Source organism: Ascaphus truei, chromosome 12 (assembly GCF_040206685.1).
Source record: "Ascaphus truei isolate aAscTru1 chromosome 12, aAscTru1.hap1, whole genome shotgun sequence".
Lineage (NCBI taxonomy): Eukaryota > Metazoa > Chordata > Amphibia > Anura > Ascaphidae > Ascaphus > Ascaphus truei.
The window spans coordinates 29,115,662-29,138,944 of record NC_134494.1 but is presented as its reverse complement, the minus strand read 5'-3'; the positions used below and the strand labels follow the sequence as shown (position 1 = coordinate 29,138,944).

Here is a 23,283-nt window from a genome sequence, read left to right as displayed (position 1 = left end):
ACATGAGCATCTTTTCGGTATTACTCACTTCTACAAAAACGTTCCCTTCTCTGTCATCCCTTTTATATTTAGTGAAATGTTCATAGGGCAGCATTGCATGACATTTGTCAGCTTCATCAACCCCCCGCCCCCTCCAATTCCTTAATAATCTTCCCAAGTGTGCTAGAGATACAGCAATATGTTTTTAAATTAATTCCGGTAGTGAAGGGGTTAATTAATAAATGTGCCTGTGAAACCAGATCCAGTGTCTGGAAACCTCTGATCCTAAGTGTAATTCCAGAACTGCATTGTTATCCAGCTGACACTCTCCGAGCATTAGGGAAGAAATCCAGGGTTTGGTCAGAAGCTATTTTCAGCCTCCTGATTTCAGAGATGTCCCTCCCATCACTCATCACCCTGGGAAAGCTCTTTCTGGGGGAATTTAAAGGGTTCGGAAATCCCTCCAGCCCTTACACTGACTCCACCAGCCTAGTACGAGACGACAAGTCCACTTAACTGGTAGGTATCTGGGGTTACTTTGGAAGGGATGGAAATAATACTATTATAATTATTTGGAGTTTCAAATAAGAATAACCTGCGTTAGAAATGGTTCTACAATCTTCCTTTGCCGTTGAAATGAAAACCCTGATTTTGTAGGGCGGATTGTTTTAAAAGACAATTCATCAACAGAAGGCGAAAGAAAAGACTTTATTTTGTTTTTATATGTACAATCTTACAGTTGATGGTATAAGAGTATGGGACGCACTGCTTTTGGTTTAACAGACCTTTCAACTGGGCAATATGGAAGCTGGTCATCCTGTTATACAAGACTTCACAACTCTCTTCTTCAGATGTACTGTGCCTGTGACAACCTAGCAATGTTATAGTGCATATAGATACCTGGCAGCACATCTGGAGAAAGCAGTTCTGGGGTCTCAAAGCTTGTGCGAAAGCTGCTACAGTATGAAGAAGTTCCATATTGGTCCATTAATAATAATAATAATAATAATAATGTTGAATCTTGTGACCAACCTACATTTCCGCAGTACTAACACTTACCACAACTCAACATTATATTATATACAGTACAAACATAATCCCTGGTGCGCATTTGTGCATTTTTTATTATCTTGTATTTCAGGGTGCCCTCCCCCCTTTTTAAGGGGGGTTCACCTAGATTTGAGAGTTTCTGGGGAGACGCTTTATGTACATGCTGCAAAGGGATCATCCACACCATCACACAGCACGAGCGCTGAATATCCTGTTTTTTCTACAGTACAAACATACACTTTTTTTTAAAGCATATGATATCTTTTTTAAAGTTTTAAAATTGAGTTTAGAAGATTTTTGCCAGCAAATGTCAAAAGAATTGCGCTTTCCTGCGTTGCATCATGGTATCGCTACTTTTTAATGGCACTGTGGCCATTGAAGAAAGCTGTTCCATTCTTATTTCTACAGTAAAAAAAAAAAGAGAGAAACATAACAAATACAAATAAAATGTGGACCGAAAGTTACTAATTTGGTTGAAAGCCATGACCTTGTCATATACACAGTTATGGATTATATGGCTGTTGGGCATATTGAGAAGGAGTGGCTGAGTGAGTACACTTTGAACCTGGTTCCATTCACGGTGTCAGCTCCTTGTGACCTTGTGACCTTGGGCAAGTCACTTTATCTCCCTGTGCCTCAGGCACCAAAAACATAGATTGTAAGCTCATCTTGGCAGGGTCTGTGTCTGTAACAATCCTATGTGTTGAGTACCGCGCTCTATACTGTAATTGTGACGGGCTTTGAGTCCCATTGGGAGAATGCCATAAGCGCTACATGAAATAAAGTTATTATTATATTTTGGCTAAACGATGGCTTCAGGTAAGTCGGTTAGCTTTATAAGTAAAAAAGTACAAAATAAACAAAAGCCGGGGAACATACATAAGATGATCAAAAAATTGCAATGAGTTTAATGCATACTAATGGTGGGGGTAACATGTCAACACCATTGGCATCCAGTACGACCATTTTCCACTGACTTTTTCAATTGGTGATGGATATTGAATTGTCCCGAACAATGGAGCAAATTACCTTGAAACATTGGAATGTTATCCACACTACTGTATTTAGTTTGCATTAAACTTGGGATGATTTTGTAGCCCTATTGTGAAGGAAATCATTTTCCAGTCAGCAAAGCTGTGCCAGTCTAGTTGTAAAAAAACTAGTGGTCTATATTGGGGAAATGACTCGTTCTTTTCCCAGTTGGAGATGGAGTGTGGAAGCCAAATGATAAGGACAGTCTGATAACATGACTGAAAAAGAATTCACTGCTGACAAGATGACATTCCAGGTTTCCTAGAAACAAGAGAACAGATACACCAAGAAAGAACAGAAGCTGAGTCTCATTCTCGTCCAACATGTTTTCAACTAAGATCTACTAGTTATCAAAGTACATAATAATATAACAACTTTATTTCATAAAGTATAGCGCTTTTCTCCCAATGGGACTCAAAGCGCTTCACAATTACAGTATGGTGCGTGGTACGCAGCACATAGGAATTATTACAGACACAGCTCCTGTCCTGATGAGTTTACAACCTGTGTTTTCGGTGTCTGAGGCACAAGGAGATAAAGTGACTTGCCCAAGGTCATAAGGAGCAGACACAGAGTTTGAATCAGGGGAAACCTGGTTCAATTCCCGGAGTCAGTGTCTTTACACACTGAGCTGCTCATTAACATGACTTTGTATGGTGTGACTTTGGTATGGCTTATGTGGTTTGGAGAAGTGCATGCAACTTGGTCCTGATCAAACAATTGATATTTAATAAATGAATAAAGAATTGCTGTGGCCCAGCAGAAAGGTAAATTCTGTGTAGGCTGCAATACCCACCTCAAAAAGCTAAACATATACCGTACGCTGTTGTACATTCGATTGTCAGAATTTGCTAAGATTGTATTGGCGTAAGTCTGGTAGAGCCCTGAATGCTTTGCTGCCTACATTTCACAAAGCACTAAGGTCACTTTTTATACCCCACAGGCCCATCTGCATGGATACCTATTTAACACCTGTTTTGCCAGAGGGGCCAGCAATGCATTGCAGAGTAATGGCAGTGCATGGGGTTAATGAGGCTTCTACGAGATGATCTATACAATCTATAGTGTAGAAGGTCTTAATGGGCAGCCTGAAAACATCCACGGATCAGAGACCAAAAGGGACATATTACACTTTCCTTGCCATATACACGTGTGATCTGACTCTTCATTGCTGTGGACAAACAGCTGTGATATTTTATTGCACAGCAGTCTGGCTGTGACAGAATAAGCACCCGTCAGAAGTTCCCCATACATGATGTTCTCTGTGTTAGCTTCTAGCCATTACTTTGATCCTGGTGTTAGTTTCAGCTACTCTCCCGTCCGGAAACATGCCAAACCTGGGTGGTGGAGCCAAGTGTGCTGCTTGTGACAGGACGGTGTATCACGCGGAGGAGATTCAATGCAATGGAAGGAGCTTCCACAAGCCTTGCTTTATCTGCAGTAAGTAGGTCTACTCTTGGCATAATATAATGGTGCAGAGTAGAACCAGTAATGTTCTCTCTGTCCTCTCCAGATCTCTCCCCTTCCCCATAAGACTGTCTGACTCGCAGTCTCTCTATCGTAAACTTTATGGAGGGGTCCCATGTTAAAATTGATTTGAAGCAAAGGTGACACTGTGTGCTGATTTCTGTGTGATTTCCCAGAATCCCTGGCTGCAGTGGAAGCACTGTATGCTAAGAGATGCTGGGGAATGCAGGGTTGCAGACCTGCCTGAGGCATGTGAATGAGCTCACAAGTGAGATTTGTATTTGCTATCAAACTCAAAACAGAACTTTTCATTTCCCCACCCTCCGCTTGCATTTAACCACCCTAAGGCCGTGTCCCTGCTGGCGCTGACGGCACTTGGAGCGGTTACCTGTGTGAATGGTAATCCTCTCATCCACGCTCACGCTGCGCGTGCTCATGCGCGGGCACGCACGCTCTCCCAAGCTTGGCGAGACAAAATAGTTTGACTTTGGAGCGGAGAGCAGGGTCTGCCCAATGGGGAGAGAGAGGCAGAATAGGCTGAGTGAAGAGACGTGGAAGGGGGGGGGGGGCGGGCGGAGAACAAAGAAAGGTGGAAGAGGGGGCGGGGCGGACGGAGAGAGGGGGAAGAGGGAAGGGGACGGAGAGAGGTGGAAGAAAGGGGTGACAGAGAGAGGTGGAAGGGAGGGAGCGGAGAGAGGTTTTTTATTTTTCTTGCACAAATGTTTTTAATTGCCATTTTTGGAAGGGGGAAGGAAGAGAATGGAGACACAAGCACACACACAGAGACACATACAAACAGACACACACACAGCCCCGATCCAGCCAATTACACGCCCCCTCCCTTCATAGCCACGCCCCCCGCTCCTGCTCTAAAAAATTTGCAGGACAGCATAATGCTCATGCTTGAAGAGTTGGTGATGTCACCACTCTCAAGCATGAGCGCGGTCAACGCCAGCGGGGACTCAGCCTAATTCTTAACAAACACTAACAGCTCCACCAACTTCTCAGTACCCCAAGCCCAATGTCTGTTGACTCCTCCTCCTTTATTTCACAAATACGGTCCCTCGACAAATTCTGACCATTCCACCTCTGCAATAATGCCAGAATCCGCCCCTTTCCCACCCTAATCCATCCCCTTAGAATATCCACCTTGACTACTGTAATCTCCTTCTATCTGGTCTTGCTCTCTACGATGTGACCCGTCACCCCCCACCCCATGCAGTTCATTCTAAATGCTGCTGCCAGACTTACAACACACACACACACACTTCTCCTCCTCTACCTCCCCTCTGTGGAAGTCCCGACACTGGAGACCAGTATCAAAGTTCAAGATTCTAATCCTCACATATAAAGCTCTTCACAACGCAGCCCCTCTGTAAATCTCAGTCCCCATCTCCAAATACTCCCCAGCACGCCCTCTCTGCTCGGACTACTTCCATCTTTGTGACTTTTGCTGGGCCGCTATGGAATTCCCGTCTCGCCAACATCATGCTCTCCACCAACACGTTTAGACGTGACCTGAAACTTCACGTCGCTAAGGAAGCCTATGTATGGTCCTCCTAATGTCCTCCATCCTCTCTCTCCTGCCTCCACCATAACACCCATCGTATGCTGCAGAGTTAAGAACACCCCACCTGCTTGCGTCATGGTGACCAGCCTTTAGGGATACGCCAACCTCCTCATCCAACAGTCCCCTCTTTCCACTCGCCCTTTTAGATCGTAAACTCCATTAAGTACAGTACCCGTGTTTGTTAATGTTGTCATTCTATGCTTTATTGTCTCCCCTCCTTATTGTACTGCACTGCAGAATATGTTGAAGCATCATAAAACAATTGATAACAATAACGCCCTAGTTCTTTAAAGACACAAATACTGTTGTTGTATCTGGAAATATATGGTCACACACAACACTGCGTTACACTGTAACATTTACATTTTCAGCCGAGGTTGCCAGCATATACAATGTGGCCTTAAAGGCAAGTATGAGGGACTTGTTGATACAGCAGTGTCACCTTGAACACTCGCATTATTATTAGATTGCGTTGGTTATATTGCTACCAGCTTCTTTAAAACGCAGCTGCGTTACACATTTGGCCGCCCGTGCTTCTTAATGCAGACCTGGAAGCGCTTGCTGTCAGATGACAAGTCTCAGAGATATTTTGACAATACCACTTCAAGGGCTTTAGCTCCATCTGTCGTGGCAAATGGTCCTGATGTTTCTAAGAATAGGAGTATTTTATCTGCTGTTAGTGGCAGTAATTCCACCCGCCCCCCCACCCCCGTTCCCTGCCCACGAATTATCTGACAGCCGCAGTAGACCAAAAAAACCCCAGGTTTTTGGATGTACAGAATTATTTTTTTTTTACAAACATCTGCAAGGAATTTTCATGTTGGTTCAGACAAAGCAGTAACAGCTTCCAGCTCTGGAGACTGTAGCTTGGTGTCATTCCTGTATATTACAATAATTTAATAGCATTTGAAGCAGCAGTCCAAGCTGCCCTTCCCCCCCCCCCCCTTTAATATGTGCGGCAATATAATTTACACAATTATAAGTAATTAGCGAAGTTGCCGATCGATCGGCGAAGATTTCAGGATATCCCAGCTTCAGCACAGGTAGCTCAATCAGTCCCTGCTTCAGCCCAGGTACCTCAATCAGTCCGTGCTTCAGCACAGATGGCTCAAGCCTGTGCTTAAACTGGGATATCCTGAAAACCTGTCCTGTTGGGGGCGGGGGGGCATAATCCTTCTGTATTCCACTCTTGCTGTGTCCCCGTTTTTTGCATGCACTACCACCAGTTCATAGATTGCATTCTGTTTTCCAGTGCTCTGCAGAAAAGCCCTGGATAGCACCACTGTAGCAGCTCATGAATCGGAAATCTACTGCAAATCTTGCTATGGAAGGAAATACGGCCCCAAAGGATATGGCTATGGGCAGGGTGCTGGGGCTCTAAGCTCTGACACAAGTGAACGCTTTGGCATTGAAGTGCAGCAGTAAGTCTTATTTCTCATGTACTATGTACACGGGCAGCACCACTACAGAATGCACTCATATACTGGGTCACATGTGCAATGATCCCATAACCTGAAGAGTTACAGTCTTTTTGTTGTTGTTTTGTTCCCAAGGCGATTTGGCAATGAGGGCCCTAACATCTTACAGGTCACAAGCTCAGTAATTGTCCTTCCTATTAAGCATCATAGTGTAAAACAACATAAAACTCTTTATTAGACTGGAGCGTTGGTCTTACCACTGATTGTAGAGGCTCAATAATGTAGTGCAGGCAGATAAGAGGAAGACATTTACAGATGGCAAGTATTGTATTGTATGTCTTTATTTATATAGCGCCAAAAGTGTACTCAGCGCTTCACAAAGAATACAGTACAGGGAATTATAATAATACAATAAGTGCAGCAAAAATCAGACCATGGGAAAGGAAATCCCTGCCCCGAAGAGCTTACAATCAAGTGATGCTATAATTGTAGGCTCTAGCCTAATAATTATCTTTAGAAAAATCTTGGGTTCATCCCAATATTAATAGGGAGATCTCATTGCTCCAAGTTCTGCATCTCTACTTCAATATTCAGATACATTAATTAAGGATGCTTAGTTATCCCAAAAATAAACTGTAAACACTAACAAAACGGTAACGATGGTATATGGGTCTAGGGCAGAATTTCTAAAGCTACCAATGACAGAGCTACAGATCAGAACCAACTCTAACACCATTCTTGCCCCAGTCACTAGTTTTAAATATCTGGGCATATGGCTTGACTCCCATTTGGGTTGCACATTAATACTCTGGCATCCAAAACTTATGCCAAACTGGGTGTACTTTATAGGCCACCCACTCCTCCATCTCTTACTGTGCACCTCACGACTGGAACAACCTACCAGAGACTCTCAAAACTGACTCCAGTTTAAGTAATTTCTAGAACTCAACTCTCACCTTTTAATCCCTTGTCTGTGACTGTTACTTACGCCCATAATCATATTATCTCTAACGGTCCATGAAATGTCTGTAAATTGAATGTACAACCCTGTTCATATAACGTGACCATGTACTGTTATCATAACTCTGTGCCCAGGACATACTTGAAAATGAGAGACAACTCTCAATGTATTACTTCCTGGTAAAATATTTTCTAAAAAAAATGTAGTCTTAGAAGTCCACTTTCTGTAAAATGACTGGCTCGCGTCATCAAATCTAGTGCTGATATTGAAAGCAGGGAAGGAAAGAGGAGTAAGTCTTCTTTGGTGTCCACATCTGGAACCCAATGTGCCATTTAAATAGCCCTGCTCTATGCAGTCGTGTTACACTATTCAAAATTCAAATGATGGTTACCTTTTTGACAACGTTGATAAATTCCTCCATAGCTGTGACAGAGGTGCGATTCCTTTGGAGGACTACTTACAAATGGTGTATATTTTTTTTCCCACCAGACCACAGCCTGCCCGTAGTTCTCCAACAACCACACACACCTCCAAGTTTGCACCAAAGTTTGGAGCCACAGAGAAATGTCCAAGATGTGGGAAATCTGTGTACGCTGCAGAGAAAGTGATGGGAGGAGGGCTGGTAAGTTACATTCAAGCTATTTTTTCTCATGCATAAGTCTCAGGGAGGATAACCTCTTCCTTCTTCATATGTGCTACTGTAATTAAGTGATTAAGCAGAAAAAAAAAAGTTGTATTATTAGGTCTCCACATTTTTACTGTTGAATGGCCGATCAAGTCATTAGAAATCACTGTACCAGAAATAATAAATGATGTTGATTAAATTGCCAAAAAGGTCTATCCGTAAAACATTTATTTTTTTATACTTGATAACTAATGAATTACCTTATGCTTTGAACTGGTGTGATTAGAATGTCTGATGTCTGATTTTAAAAGACTACTGGTTGACGCTATACATGCTTGTAACATCATAAAGAAAAGCTTTATCTATAGTTTCCTTTGTTTGTTACTTAGATTTTTTTTATTGTTTTATCCAAATGGGGGGGGGGGGGGGGGTACATAATGAAGAGGAGGGGGAGGTGATGAGAAATTACAGTACAATAATGGGATACATCTACAGTTTGCAAATCAACATTTGGTTAAAACATTTGGGGGATTTACATCATCGTAAACCATTTTTATATCGTGGGCGTCTCAACTCTAGATCTAGATGGGGGTGTTATTGTTTCTTTTTTAACGGATGATCAATACTAGTGTTGTCATTCTTAAAGTACAGAAGATAATCGTCTGCCCTAATTGCTCACAAAACCCTTTTGTTTGGTGTGACAGATAGAAAAAGGATGCAGCCACTTTAATAGGCACTTACTGTTGCCAGCTGTGGATAACACAATGCTGTGGGATATTAGGATTGTTAGAGCCACTCTTCTTTTTGAAAGACGATTGAACTTGTTTTAACCTTTTTTCTCTCTCTCCTTTAGCCTTGGCATAAAACTTGCTTCCGTTGCGCTTTTTGTGGGAAAAGCCTTGATTCTACTACTGTGACAGAAAAGGACGGAGAAATCTACTGCAAAGGTTTGACCACAACCCACGCAGCGTTATTATCATCATTCATTAGGCGTCAACATATTCCGTAGCGCAGTACAATAGGGCTGGAGGACGAAAATAGTTAAATAACAAGCATTAACATACATTGTTACAGTAGATAAGGAGGGTCCTGCCCCAAAGAGCTTACAACCTACAAGGGTAAGCGGGAAAAAAAGTACCAGGGGATAAAATATTTAATCCAAGACCAATAACAGAGCAGTAAACGTCGACATCCTTTGGCTACCACCAAAGCTGCCATGTTTGCACGACTCTGGTGTTATGTCCAAGAGAGATTGAGGAATTCAGCTGCACAGCAAACAGACCCCCACACAGCAGACATATGGGGAGGAGAGGGTAGGGGGGAGGAGGGGGTAGGTGGGAGGAGGGGGAAGCTGACGACGTCCACGTCTTTTGAAGTTGTGTCTCTTTTCCTCATGTCAATCCTGTCCATGCTGGTTTAGTGGACGGGAGCAGTGATGGCATATCTACATTTAATAAACCGTAACATGACAAGGGAGTGCTCCGTTTCAGGCTACAATAAACTCTTTAATGTATTGGAGACATAGGCACTTACATGTGTCTTGCCGCGTCCTTGCTACCGCCCTACACATCCTTTAGAATCCCAGCGTCAAATGATTCCGGACGTCAACGTGATGACGTACGGCGTCGCATTGCCATGGTAACGTGGCATTTTGCCGTCATTTAATGTCACAATGCCATGGCAATGAGACGCCGTGTGACGTCACGTTGGGACGTCCGTGGTGCCATTTGACGCTGGGGTTCCAAAGGAGATGGAGCGCTGCAGCAAGGAGGCGGCAGGGCACATGCAAGTGACTTCCTATTAGGTCCGATAGGCCGAGAGCACGGCAAATGCATATGGGGGCGGAAATTTTTGCCTATTTTTATATATATATCTTACTATATATAATTGAAAGCACTGTATGTTTGCCTGCCTGGATGTCCGGTGTCCCTAGGGGAAATCTCATTGGTCCCTTGGGCCGCCCGCCCCCGCACACCTCTCATTGGCCTGAGGCGGAGTGACGGGCCAAAGGGGACGGACGGGGACACACACACACACAGACACACACACACACAGACACACACACACACAGACACACACACACAGACACACACACACAGACACACACACACACACACTCTCTCCCCCGTCAGTTGGACCGCAGCTCACCTTCCACACCCCCCCCCCCCTCCTCTCCCGGTGCCCCTCACTCTCTCCCCCCTCCCCACCTCACCCAAATCCCCACGCTCCGCAACATCCCCAGCCGCACCATCACCCTCACCGTGCGCCGCGGAGGAAGCGCGGCCCTGCTGCTCAGCAGCAAACTACAGGCTCCTCCCCCCTCGCGGCGCGGCCCGGGCCTCCTGCTCTCCTCCTCACGTGCGCCGCTCCCGGAGAGGGGAAGCGCGGCCCGGGTCTCCTGCTCTCCCCCTCACGTGCGCCGCTCCCGGAGAGGGGAAGCGCGACCCGGGACTCCCCCTCACGTGCGCCGCTACCGGAGAGGGGAAGCGCGGCCCGGGACTCCCCCTCACGTGCGCCGCTACCGGAGAGGGGAAGCGCGGCCCGGGACTCCCCCTCATGTGCGCCGCTACCGGAGAGGGGAAGCGCGGCCCGGGCCTCCTGCTCTCCCCCTCACGTGCGCCGGCTCCCAGACGGAGGGGAAGCGCGGCCCGGGCCTCCTGCCACTCTTGCCCCCCGGGGTCAAGGTAAGTCACCCACCGTCTCCCACCCACGCACTGTCACCCAGTCACCCACCCACACACTCACCCACCCAGTCACCCACACACCCACCCAGTCACCCACTCAGTCACCCACCCACTCAGTCACCCACCCACTCACTTCGTCACCCAAAAACTCACTTAGTCACTCAGTCACCCACCCACTCACTTAGTCACCCACCCACCCAGTCACCCACACAACCACCCAGTCACCCACACAACCACCCAGTCACTTTCACCCAGTCACCCACTTTCACCCAGTCACCCACCCACTCAGTCACCCACCCACTCAGTCATCCACCCACTCAGTCACCCACCCACTCAGTCAGTCACCCACCCATTCAGTCAGTCAGTCACCCACTCACCCACCCATTCAGTCACCCACTCACCCACCCAGTCAGTCTCCCACTCACCCACCCAGTCAGTCACCCACTCACCCACCCAGTCAGTCTCCCACTCACCCACTCAGTCAGTCTCCCACTCACCCACCCAGTCAGTCTCCCACTCACCCACCCAGTCAGTCTCCCACTCACCCACCCAGTCAGTCTCCCACTCACCCACCCAGTCAGTCTCCCACTCACCCACCCAGTCAGTCACCCACCCAGTCAGTCTCCCACCCAGTCAGTCTACCACCCAGTCAGTCTCCCACCCAGTCAGTCTCCCACCCAGTCAGTCTACCACCCAGTCAGTCTCCCACTCACCCACCCAGTCTCCCACTCACCCACCCATTCAGTTTCCCATTCACCCACCCATTCACTTTCCCACTCACCCACCCATTCAGTTTCCCACTCACCCACCCATTCAGTTTCCCACTCACCCACCCATTCAGTTTCCCACTCACCCACCCATTCAGTTTCCCACTCACCCACCCATTCAGTTTCCCACTCATCCACCCATTCAGTCTCCCACTCACTCACCCATTCAGTCTCCCAGTCACCCACCCATTCAGTCTCCCACTCACCCACCCATTCAGTCTCCCACTCACCCACCCAGTCTCACCCAAAACCACCCACCCAGTCACTGACCCCACCCAGTCACTGACCCCACCCACCCACTCACCGACCCCACCTACCCACTCACTGACCCACCCAGTCACCGAACCCAGTCACTGACCCACCCAGAGACCGACCCTGAAAAAGTCACCCAGTCACCAACCCACCCACCGACCCAAAGTCACCCATCCACCCACCGACCCAAAGTCACCCACCCACCCACCGACCCAAAGTCACCCACCCACCGACCCAAGTCACCCACCCACCGACCCAACTCACCCACCCACCCAAAGTCACCCACCCACCGACCCAAAGTCAAACTGACCCAAAGTCACCCACCCACCCACCGACCCAAAGTCATACACCCACCCACCGACCCAAAGTCACCCACCCACCGACCCAAAGTCAAACCGACCCAATGTCACCCACCCACCGACCCAAAGTCACCCACCCACCGACCCAAAGTCAAACCGACCCAAAGTCACCCACCCAGTCACCGACCCAAAGTCACCCACCCACCGACCCAAAGTCACCCACCCACCGACCCAAAGTCAAACCGACCCAAAGTCACCCACCCAGTCACCGACCCACTCAGTCACCAACCCACCCACCCACTCAAGTGTCACCCACCCACCCACACACTCAGTCAACTCACTCACCCACCTAGCTGTCAAGGGGGGGGGGGGGGAAGCCCAACCCTGTCGTACGCCCCCCCAAAATTACATCCCGGGCAACGCCGGGTCTCTCAGCTAGTATATATATATATAGAGAGAGACACATTATGCGGATAAGAAGCTATAGCCCGGGTAAAATATTTTGCTCATGTCTTAACATCACCTTAATATCCCACTTTTCTTTTTTCCAGTTTGCTATGCAAAAAACTTTGGCCCGAAAGGGATTGGATTCGGGGGCCTCACACAAGTGGAACAGAAAGAAGGATAAATGGCAAAGCCACCCGTATATATACAAAAAAAATGCATTTGTTGTATTAGTAAAGTTAATTAAAAGCCTTATTTATACCTGGAAGTACCAACAAATGTACATTTCTTGTTGAATGCTCCAATATCCCGAGATCATATTTAGGCGATAACGTGAAATATTGAATGCGGTCCCTGTGTTATTTTCAAACTTGATTCTCTTAGGGCAGGGGTTATCAACTAGTCCTCAAGACCCCCAAAAGGTCAGGTTTTCAGGATATTCCTGCTTCAGCACAGGTGACTCTATCAGTCCCTGCTTCAGCACTGGTGACTTCATCAGTGGTCCAGCCTTCGATTGAGCCACTGATTGAACCACCTGTGCTGTAGCGGTGATATCCTGAAAACCTGACCTTTTGGGACAGGGGTGTTTTGAGGACTGGAGTTGAGAACCCGTCTTGGGGTCTGTAGCGTAACAAAAAGACATGGCCTGTGAACCTCCCTGGGGGAGAAGAGGTCAGTGCTAAAGCCGCATAATGTGAATTCTTTAGCAATATGTTGCAACTCGCCTTTGTGACTGTGAAGTTTTTTTTCTTGACCACACACCATACAAATGTGTCTTCACTTTACCGTTTCACTTTTTAAATACTCATGTCAGGATGACAATAAATGCGTGTCCCTTTATTGTACGTCACACAATCTCTATTAGTCGCGTGACTGTGAGGGAATGTTCCAAGTTCAGGGAGCGCTGGTGTCATAACTGGAAATAGATACATGTATGTATATCTTTAATTATATAGCGCAATCCAGGTACATAGCGCTTTACAATACACGTGACATAATATATTATTATAACACAATGGGAATAAGCGCTTCAGCCATGAAATCAGGAAAAGGAGTCCCTGCCCCAAAGAGATAACAGTCTAAGTGGTAAGTAGGGAGAACTTACAGAGGCAGTAGGAGGGTGTTCTGGTAAGCGGCCGCGGTCAGTGCATATGAGCTGTATAGTATCAGCCAGCGGAGCTAACCATACGCTTCGTTAATGAGGTGTGTTTTAAGAAAGGTCCTAAAGGTGGAGGGAGAGGGTGCCAGTCGGATATTGAGGGGGTGGGGGGCATTCCAGAGGTTGTGGCAGTGAGTGAGGTTTTAGGCAGAAGACGGCTTTAGATTCAAAAAGGGGTAGGCAGAAATCATCCTTGAGCAGAATGCAAGAGTCGAGCAGGTGTATAAGGCCGAGACGGCGCATGCCGCCAAACAAATACCTGTGTTCTGTCGAGGTGCACATAGTGGGCGTGACCATGACCAGGCGGTGGCACGACAGAGCGGCAGAATTCAGGAGACAAATGAATTTGTCTCTCCGTACGATGGCCGCGTGACAACAGGGTCACGTGAGGTGGTTTAGCCAATATCATGGCGAACCGCTCGTGTGACGTCACGGGCCACGCACCGTCGCCTGCATGCAGTGCAGGATTCACGCGCATGCACGCCCTGCAGCAGCCATTATAATCTCCGCCTAAGAAGAAATTAGGGCTGAGATGTAAGGAGGAGCAGAAGAGTGTATAGCATTAAAAAAAGAGGAGAATTTTGTAAGAAATATGGGATTTAATAGGAAGCCAGGTTAAGATTTAATAGGAAGCCAGTGCAGTCCGGATGAGATCACACATCCCCCTCTGAAACCTCAAGTGACAGAGAGACGCTGAGGCCGTGACAGACAGAAGTAAGGTAGAAGGGACACTTAAGAGTTTAAATCTGACCATGTGTGTATTTTGTATTGGAATAATAACTTATTTTATATAGCGCTTTTCTCCCAATGGGACTCAACGCGCTTCACAATTACAGTATAGTGTACATAGGATTGTTACAGGCACAGTCTCGGCACAAATGAGTTTACAATCTTGTTTTTTGGTACCCGAGGCCCAGAGAGATAAAGTGAGTTGCCAGGATTACAATGAGCTTGCACCAGGAATTGAAGCAGAACCTGATTCACACTCCATGTGGTTGTTATCAGAGTCAGTGTCTTTACTCATGGAGCCGCACCTTCACTGTAGGTGTACATCGTTATTGCTGTATCGTCTGCACCTCTCTTCCCCCCCCCCCCCCCGAGATGCATACATGCATCATTCCTCAATATATCTATACATCACCACCAACAAGGTTACCAAGAGCCGGATGTATCAAGCTGAGCTAGCGGTTACCATTTCAACACATCATGTGCCTTGTAGCAATGAGCTTTTCTTCTCCCACTTTTGGGCAATGTGAATGTGTCTTATTTCTCTTTCAAACAATATATTGCACTGTATTGTGTTTTTATCTATTTCCGGTTATGACACCTGTGCTCGACGAACTTAGATTTTCTCATCTGGAAGAACGTTTGGAGCAGTTATTAATAGGGTTTAGAGCTGCATTATTATTATTAGTCACTATCTTATTCACTTTTGTGGATAAATTGTTTTAGTATTAGATATTACATTTTCCACATGTAATTACATTTTTTCACTTATTGATTATACATATTATAATTCACTATTAATTTGGGTGCACCCTTTACCCTTTTTGTGTTCACTGTGAAGGGTCTGGTTGTTGAAGTGTGTTGAACCTGTGTATGGAGTAAGCCACCTTCCCCAGAGGGGCCGGTGTTGTAAAAAGGGTCCCAGAAGAATAACCCAGCTCTGTGCTTTCAGATGTGTATGGTAAAAAGTTGTATTAAGAGTAAAAATTAAAGTCTAGAAATAAACACAATTTCCAAGGAGTGGTATTCCTTACCCATCTAGCTCCTGGTACCAAGATTAGCCCAAACTTTTACAGAGGGCTAAGAAAGAAAGAAATGTACCCAACCCCTATTATTATTATACATGCTAACATATATGCCTGAGGATACAGTCCACCCCTAATTTCCGTGCAGTAGTTATGAGTACGCTAGATGGACCAAGACACTCAAAAGAATGGGACACCACCCAACTCCAAAAGCAGACCCTACTAGACACTTGTTATTCTGAACACAATGGGAGAGATTCATTAAGACCAGATGCACTGTATTGCCAAACGGCGGTAACCGGCGTTCAATGCAATACCCTGCATCGGTGTATAGGGCATCTCGGCAAAGACGCTTTATCTGCTCTTGCATCCTTGAAACAGCAGTCAGCATTAAGCAGCCCATTCCAGGGCAAACTGTACAACCCACAGCTGCCGGTGGTCAGAGAACGCGATGATAACCAAGAGACAACATGGGGTCAGGCAGCCACATTTACTACAGACTGTGATGCCATTTAATGTTTCGCTGGGCAATGGCGCTGTAGGCCGCTCTGACAGTAAAGACAAACGTTTCACTGCAATGTGTTGTTGGTCCCTCTAGCATTGACAGACTACTGGATTTACTTTTCAGAAATCCTACTTTTAGGGGTTTAAAATAACCCTGGGTAGCGGCTTGAATAAAAGTCTCTGTACAGTGGGGTTCCGGAAACCATAAGATTGGTGTCTAACAGCCTACTCACAGCAGTGCACACACCTACACAGGACCCCAATTATGAATAACTCCTGTAATATGTCACACACTGAAGTAACCAAGCTGTGAAAACCATGTTAGTGTTGGTTAGAAGAAAAGAAAAAAAAAATCAACAATTCAAAGTCTGAGAGACTATTTATTAAACAGTGAAAACGCATATCGAAAATATTATACAGTACACAACAGAAATAATTTCACAAGAGAATAAAGGTTTCACTGTAACCCTTCTGAACAAAATGTCTCAAATCACTGAAGGTTAAGAGTCTGACGACGGACTAAGGAAAGACCTCAGGTGTATGTGTTCAGACAAAATCAAATATTTGCTGTACTAGTGTGATGACCATAATATAGGACACATAGGAGTTCGATAGCAATGATCGAATTGCTCTGCAGCACCTCAAGGTGCTGCGCTATACATTTCTGGTTGGTCTGGAGCCTGTGGAATTTCCAGTCTGTGTTATATCTGTTCAGTGATGAGCTTTGTATGTAAAAAGACAGTTCTATTTCTCTTTCTGTTTTGTTGCATCCTCTTCTTTCCTTGCTCTAGATTTTGATGGCATGGAATACATATTTGAATAGATGTACAAATCTGACAATGCTCTAGGATCAGGAAGTAACATACAAGGAGAATGCTACATTGGATACTTCTAAAGATTCCTAAAAAAATATATTTGTAATCAGAAAAAGTCAGCGGAATATATCTTAATAAATACCCAAATGTAAAAAAAACAAAAACCTTAATGATTGTCTTTTAAGGAAGGGGGCAAAGATATGAAATTTGCCTAAAATGAGCTGCTGCATGGCTTTAAGGCACAATATAGGAAAACAAATGTTGCATGCCTACTAAAAATATTCGATAGTTACAAAACCTATACAAATACTGTAAAAACAGTAGGATTTTTTTTTTTTTATCCTATTATCTATTAACTGAATATGTTGAACTCTGGTATTGCAAGGATAGTACTTCTGCTGCAAACGTACACAATTTGCAGCACACAAGCATTGGGAGCAGGATCTGCCACAAGGATTTTGGAGTAAGTCTCCCAGTGCTATCATGGACTATGCGGCTTTGAAGAAGAAAGCTTTTCGTGCACATTAAGCAAACTATTTGCAATCGGCCGATTTAAAATGCGTACATTTGACATTATTTGTAGGTAATTAAAAAACAAACAAAAAAAACCCAATTGTCTTCTATTACATGTCAGCAATTTCAAACAACCGCAAAATTGATTCCTGCTGCTTAATGGGCTGGTCCGTCCTCACTGAACTTCTGAGCTTTCACTTTGAGAGAGAGGAACAGTTATAGTAGCTGCCGGGACACATTGTTGTATTGGGAAAGCCATCCAGGAGCATCAATGCGAACCATGACTGTTACCCGAGTTTTTGTGACCGGTTATGCATGATTTCCAGAAGAACATTAGGATGGCCCTGGGTATTGTTGGAAAGGAGACAAAAGTGTGGCACACCTAGTCTGAAGAATATTAAATCCGGTCATTTTATTGAACCAACATTCCGGTGTAAAATGACACCTTCATCAGGACGGCGAAGGCCTGATGAAGGTATGATTTTGTTTTACGAAACGTCAGTATGAGTACTTCAATAAAATGATCATATTTAATATTCGCAAGACTGATTGTGCCACACACAGGTCTTCTTTCTGCAATTCCTACAGCGTTTTGTGTGAGCACCATGCGACTACTATGAAGCATCAGGTCTCAATATTACTACACCAAGGTGTGCCTTCATTTGTATCAATACCTGTAGAATATCCACCACTCACAGCTGGTGATGTTCAACAGATAAACACAAAATCATGCATTAAACTACCATCTGGTTTTTCTTAACTTTATTATTGCCGTCGGTCAACAAGCAGCAGGTAAGTCCAAAAACTTAGTGTAATGATGGTATTGTACAAAAGCAGAGATCCTTCTCCACTCTACTAGTATCCTTTAAACAGATCGTAAGTTTCTCATCTTGGAAGGATCAAATGCAATTTGGTATTGCTTAGTCCAGTCAACAGAATTGACCTTGAACAGCCCAAAACAGCGACAGTGGAAGAAATCTGCAAGGTTCTGAAAGCAACCGTGGCTGGGGGGAAAAAAAAACACAAGAGGAAAATTATTACTAAGAATATGATATTCAATCGGAATTTGCAAACAGGGTCGTCCTTAACCCACACGTTACTGCCAGAGACTCCTACAGAGCAACATATATTCCTGGTTATCTGACAGTGAAGATGTTAAGTAAATGTTTCTTATACCAAAGGAGAATGATTCTACTTCAAAGCCAATGTCTTTATCGCTAGGACACATCTCAGCCATAATAGCTTCCTATGTAAAGATAAAACTGCAAAAGTATCAGCCTGGTAACAGGAGTAAATGTGAGACAACAAAGCGAAATGGGACCAAACTCCGTGTGTGTGCGCGAGTACGTAAGCAGCATTCCATTAGAAAAAAATGAATCCACCTATGGAGACAAGCAGGGGGTCTCCAGAGGTCTTACTTTCCGGTGCGGGGACACCCTGCTTCCAGAAATACCCCTATAGGTGCTGCCAGTATTCCATCATGGAGGTTTACATCCTTTGTGCCACGCGAGCCAATAGGAAGCCGTGACGAATGACGTTGCAGCTTCCGATTGGCTCCCGTCCCATGGGATATTTAAGCCTCTGTATTGTTCACCCAGCCGGGCATGCTGCCGGGAGGATATCTCAGTATTCGGAGCCAGCCCCCTGCTTCCCACCGATAAGAAAAACAAAAAGCCCCAAGGCAGAATTGCTCCTTTAACCACATCACGTTAGCAATGCCTAAAAAATTGCTAGCAGGAGAACTATTTGCTTACTTGAAAGGTGTTTTTCGGAGTGAAACTTGACGCTTGGAATGTCTGTTTTGCATTTGGAGGGTGATTCTTTCCTGAGACGTTAGGCCAAGAAAGGCAATCTAAAAAATGTAGAGGGAGAAGAGAGAAGGTAATAAAAACACATTTTGATTTCAACTACAGAACACAGTGCTGGGTTTGCATAAAAGCATTGCACACAAACTTTGCCAGTTGCATTATTTTTCATACAAGAAACAAACAGATTAACAATGAAATGAGGAAAGATATTCAGTGTCAGAAAATTTAATTCTGGAATTTGGAGTAAGCTGTGGACTTCTTACTGATATTAAATAAAAAGGGGGATAGATAGAGACAGAGACAGACAGAGAGACAGACAGAGAGACAGACAGAGAGACAGACAGAGAGACAGACAGAGAGACAGAGAGAGAGACAGAGAGAGAGACAGAGAGAGAGACAGAGAGACATATATGCAACAGGATTGGTTCAAGTCACTGAGCAAAATCAGCTCGCATTGATTGTAGCCGAGGCTCCATATTGTTTACTCTGGTTGCTTAGCAACGGAGTGTATCTAAATCACTGGATAGTGCTAGCCAATCATCCACTAAAGAAGTCACCACGTGACGAAACGTTGGGTCGCTGTGACGCCACTACGTAACTGGTGCTGCGCCAGGAGGAACAGAGGTCCAGTGCGGAGTCTCTGCTGGATTCCCCATATACTGCGAGCTATTGAGTGTCTTCTAAGTGCCGGGAAGTGTGCTGGGAAGCTTGCTGCCCCCATTTGAGGTACCGGTCATACTGTTTTACCATGCAGCGTTTAAAAAAGCTCCACAGACTGTCTGATCTATAGGCTCAACACAGCGGAGGCATAACCTACTACCAGCACAGCTGATACTGGACCTGTGTGACACTTATCTATATTTCCCTCAACTGAATGTGTTTTTAATCCCTATGTGAGGGCAAGTCTTGCAGATTCTACTCTTCTAATTGTAATACATTTATGGTTTTCTGCGATGGTTTTACCGGTCTCTTGGATCTAAAAAGGTATAATTTCATACTAATATGTTCATGTAGTAATACATTTTAAAAACCACTTTCGAATGCATTGAAGTCTCATCTGGCCTCATGCCTATGCAAAAATGCTAAAAAAAAAAGCTGAATTACCTGAAAAAGCTGCATTATAAGCATAAGTGTAGAACAGATCGTAAGGGAACAAACAATTAAAAATATATATAACACCCAGGGTGCGCACGATATAATCTGCATCAAGAAAATCCAGGCTCCGTCTTTGCTGAAACTTGTAGAACAGTGATCTGCCCAGTCTAAATAGAGAGTAAAACAAGGGTCAGTACAGGGCTGTTCCCAAAGACACGCAGTCATAAAGCAACAAAACAGGAACATTCACATGAACGGCTCAGGACTTACATACAGAAGTGGCATATACCATCCAATTACCCACTATGCAGAGAAAGAACAGGAACAGCACAAAGTAATGATGGTTGCCTGTACCTATAGCAAAAAGGAGAGAGGACACAATAGAATTAGAACATTGACAGCAATTGAAGCACTTCACAGATGTACCATACACTTTATTATCCATCAGTGCTATGATAAGATAAGATATCACACTACATTAATGATTGGATTTCATCATTATGCAAACAGGCCATAGACAAATCGAAGGCTTCCCGTCCGTTGTAGAAGCAAAATGCTGGAACACGCATTAACTTCCAGGATATAAAACTAATTATTGTGCTGGGTGCATGTTGTTGTGATGCAATTAGTAAGTAGGCGCATACTGGTGTAAAGCACAGATGGTATATATGTGAAGGTGCACTGCCACCTGCACAAATGAGACCGATATTGTGATGTAGGAAGAGCTTACCAATACACTGCCCGGTCCATGTGCAGTGCTGGTCAAATTTAGCCACACAAGAGTTGCAAGCGTGGCAATGCATGGATCTTAATGGTTTCTTTACCTTAGAAAGTAAATGAACAGAGGGCATGGTTAATGCTTTATGTACGGTGTCATTTTCAAAACAAACCTAAACCATAACTAATAGGAAATCATTCCCACTCTATCTTGTTGCCCAACTGCGGTGCAGTGGTTAAGAAAATCAGAGCACAACAGGTTTTTATCCAAAGAAAAGAAATATTGCATACTTACCAAACAGGACGTGCAGAACATTCTATAGTCCAAGCATCCGGCTTCAGCAAGTGTGATAATAGTCTGGAAAACACAAATCATTTTCATAAAGTGTCAGCTCACTAAGCTTTAAAAGTTCACCATCCAAAAAAGAAGCAAAACAAAGAGACTGTCCAAGGATCAGTGCCTTGATGTAAAATAGTCCGTGCCAGCACTAAACAGGGTTAATCTAGGAGTGGTCAACTCCTGTCCTCAAGTGTCACCAACAGGTCAGGTTTTAAGGATATCCCTGCTTCAGCACAGGTGGCTCAATCAATGACTGAGGGATATCCTTAAAACCTGACCTGTTGCTGGCCCTTCAGGACTGGAGCTAGCCACCGCTGCTCTAGACTGAGCGAAGGGATGAGGTTAGGCTTAATGTGCACTGAAAACACAGGGACCACTTTTGATGGATGCAATGTTCAATAGCCGCAGTGCGCAGCACATGGTGGATTTATCAAAAGGAGGGAGGTAACAATGACAATACCTGCTTTGTCTCTTCCTCCGAAGCCTTTATGTATCCTGGGTCTGACCGCCAGGTTTTGTAGAAGAAATAGAGAAGGCACGACACACTGATAATGAAAGGCATCTGAAAAGCTGCCTCGGCCAAATGTAAGATTTACGTTAAGGAACATACTCCGAGAAGTCAAACAATTTACAGATTCGAGACACAAAATGAAGAAATAAAATATAAAAAGAGGCTTATAGCAGGATAACAAATAGGAGTACAAAATATATTCAGGATTTTTATCATTTAGGAAAAATACCGGAGAACCTGGAGGTCATTTTCATTAAACGTACAGTTGCTGCAACATAAAAATCAGATCAACTTGTATCGTCTACTTCCCTATAAACCAAGCAATGAATTGCTGATTCCTTCGTCAGCGATGGATTTAAAGCTGTAGTTCAAGCACCCATTTAAAAAAAAAATAAAAAAATTCTATTCAATATGTGCAGCAATACAATCTGCACACTGACAAGTGATTAGCTAAGCTGCCGATCGATCCGTTCTCCTGTAATCAATGAATGCCGAATTTAGGGTTATTTAATTCACTGTTGGGGCTGCACAAGAGTACCCAGGATGCAAAGTTCAGTGGGGAAGATCATGTGACCAGGCAGGCACTAGATACAATTGGCGCACTGCTGGAGAGATGGCAGGGCTCAAGAGCCAGAGCCTGTCTCAGAAGAGGAAGGGGGTGTGACTTTGCAAATGGTTTCTATAGAAACAAAAATGCTTGTTACATTAGAATACATTAAAAATGTCTTTAAAAATTGTTTTTTTTCCCTCCAAAAAAAAAATGCTAAAAGTATTTTCTCAGAGTACAGAACTGATTTATTTAAAAAAACAAAACACATGTAGGATATTGCTTGAACGGCAGCTTTAAAGGAGTACTAAACCGTAGCTCTGCAATGACAGCAAGTCCTTGAGGTTAGTGCTATAAAAAATACACTGTTAATAGATTGCAATACGTGGCTGACATTTAGAGACAGGCCCATGGTACGTCACGGATTATAACTCATGTAATTGCCTTCTACATCTGTTCGAAAGTAACGTTTCACCCTGTTAATGAACGCTCGGTGTATACATTCCCAAGGAAAGGATATCGGGTAAGAAACAGACGAACCAGGTCATGAAAACCCAGAAAATGGAGCTGACAAAAAAGACGGCAGGTAAATATTTCTGGCTGTTGTGGCTGACAAAACGCCTGGAATTAGAAATGAAAGTCAGTCAGTAGAATTGAAAGTACTGGGGTAGGAACATTATGATGCGAGATATCACGGATGTCATTAATTAGAAAGACAATTTAATCATTTAGAATGGAAAGGAATTCATTATCACATAGCATAGTCAAGTAACTTTTCCTCATAAAAAAAAAAAGTGTATTTTTAAGATCGAGCACCAGCCATAAATTCGCTCCAAAATTCTCTAGGTTACATATCTTATTTGACTTTAATCACAGACCATATAAATGGAGATGGAATATCCATGTTATAGTATGAACCAATTCCATAATTATACATATCCATGTTGAAATGTATAATGGTCAATTAGATTGTAA

At 44.4% G+C, this 23,283-nt stretch overlaps 2 protein-coding genes across 3 annotated transcripts in view; one reads left to right on the top strand and one right to left on the bottom strand.

The window, feature by feature from the left end:
• The first annotated feature begins 343 nt into the window (after positions 1 to 343).
• Positions 344 to 12,816, top strand: CSRP3 (cysteine and glycine rich protein 3). 2 transcript variants are annotated; one of them, XM_075567175.1, is made up of 6 exons: positions 344 to 498; positions 3,364 to 3,501; positions 6,351 to 6,519; positions 7,967 to 8,099; positions 8,956 to 9,049; positions 12,656 to 12,816. In XM_075567175.1, exons 2-6 carry the CDS (start codon positions 3,390 to 3,392, stop codon positions 12,730 to 12,732), a joined length of 585 nt encoding a protein of 194 aa, XP_075423290.1. In that variant the 5' UTR covers positions 344 to 498; positions 3,364 to 3,389; the 3' UTR covers positions 12,733 to 12,816. The 2 variants fall into 2 exon arrangements, with proteins under 2 accessions (XP_075423290.1, XP_075423291.1); XM_075567176.1 differs by lacking the exon at positions 344 to 498 and having other exon boundaries at positions 3,343 to 3,501.
• A 3,506-nt stretch (positions 12,817 to 16,322) lies between these two features.
• Positions 16,323 to 23,283, bottom strand: part of ZDHHC13 (zDHHC palmitoyltransferase 13) — a 36,248-nt gene continuing 29,287 nt past the window's right edge. The window contains exons 10-17 of the mRNA XM_075567174.1: positions 22,829 to 22,929; positions 21,711 to 21,835; positions 21,206 to 21,268; positions 20,924 to 21,017; positions 20,464 to 20,547; positions 20,203 to 20,360; positions 19,045 to 19,142; positions 16,323 to 18,294 (exon numbers count right to left, since the gene is read on the bottom strand). Coding sequence (XP_075423289.1) covers positions 18,156 to 18,294; positions 19,045 to 19,142; positions 20,203 to 20,360; positions 20,464 to 20,547; positions 20,924 to 21,017; positions 21,206 to 21,268; positions 21,711 to 21,835; positions 22,829 to 22,929 — 862 coding nt within the window. The 3' untranslated portion in view covers positions 16,323 to 18,155. The remainder of the gene's footprint in view (positions 18,295 to 19,044; positions 19,143 to 20,202; positions 20,361 to 20,463; positions 20,548 to 20,923; positions 21,018 to 21,205; positions 21,269 to 21,710; positions 21,836 to 22,828; positions 22,930 to 23,283) is intronic.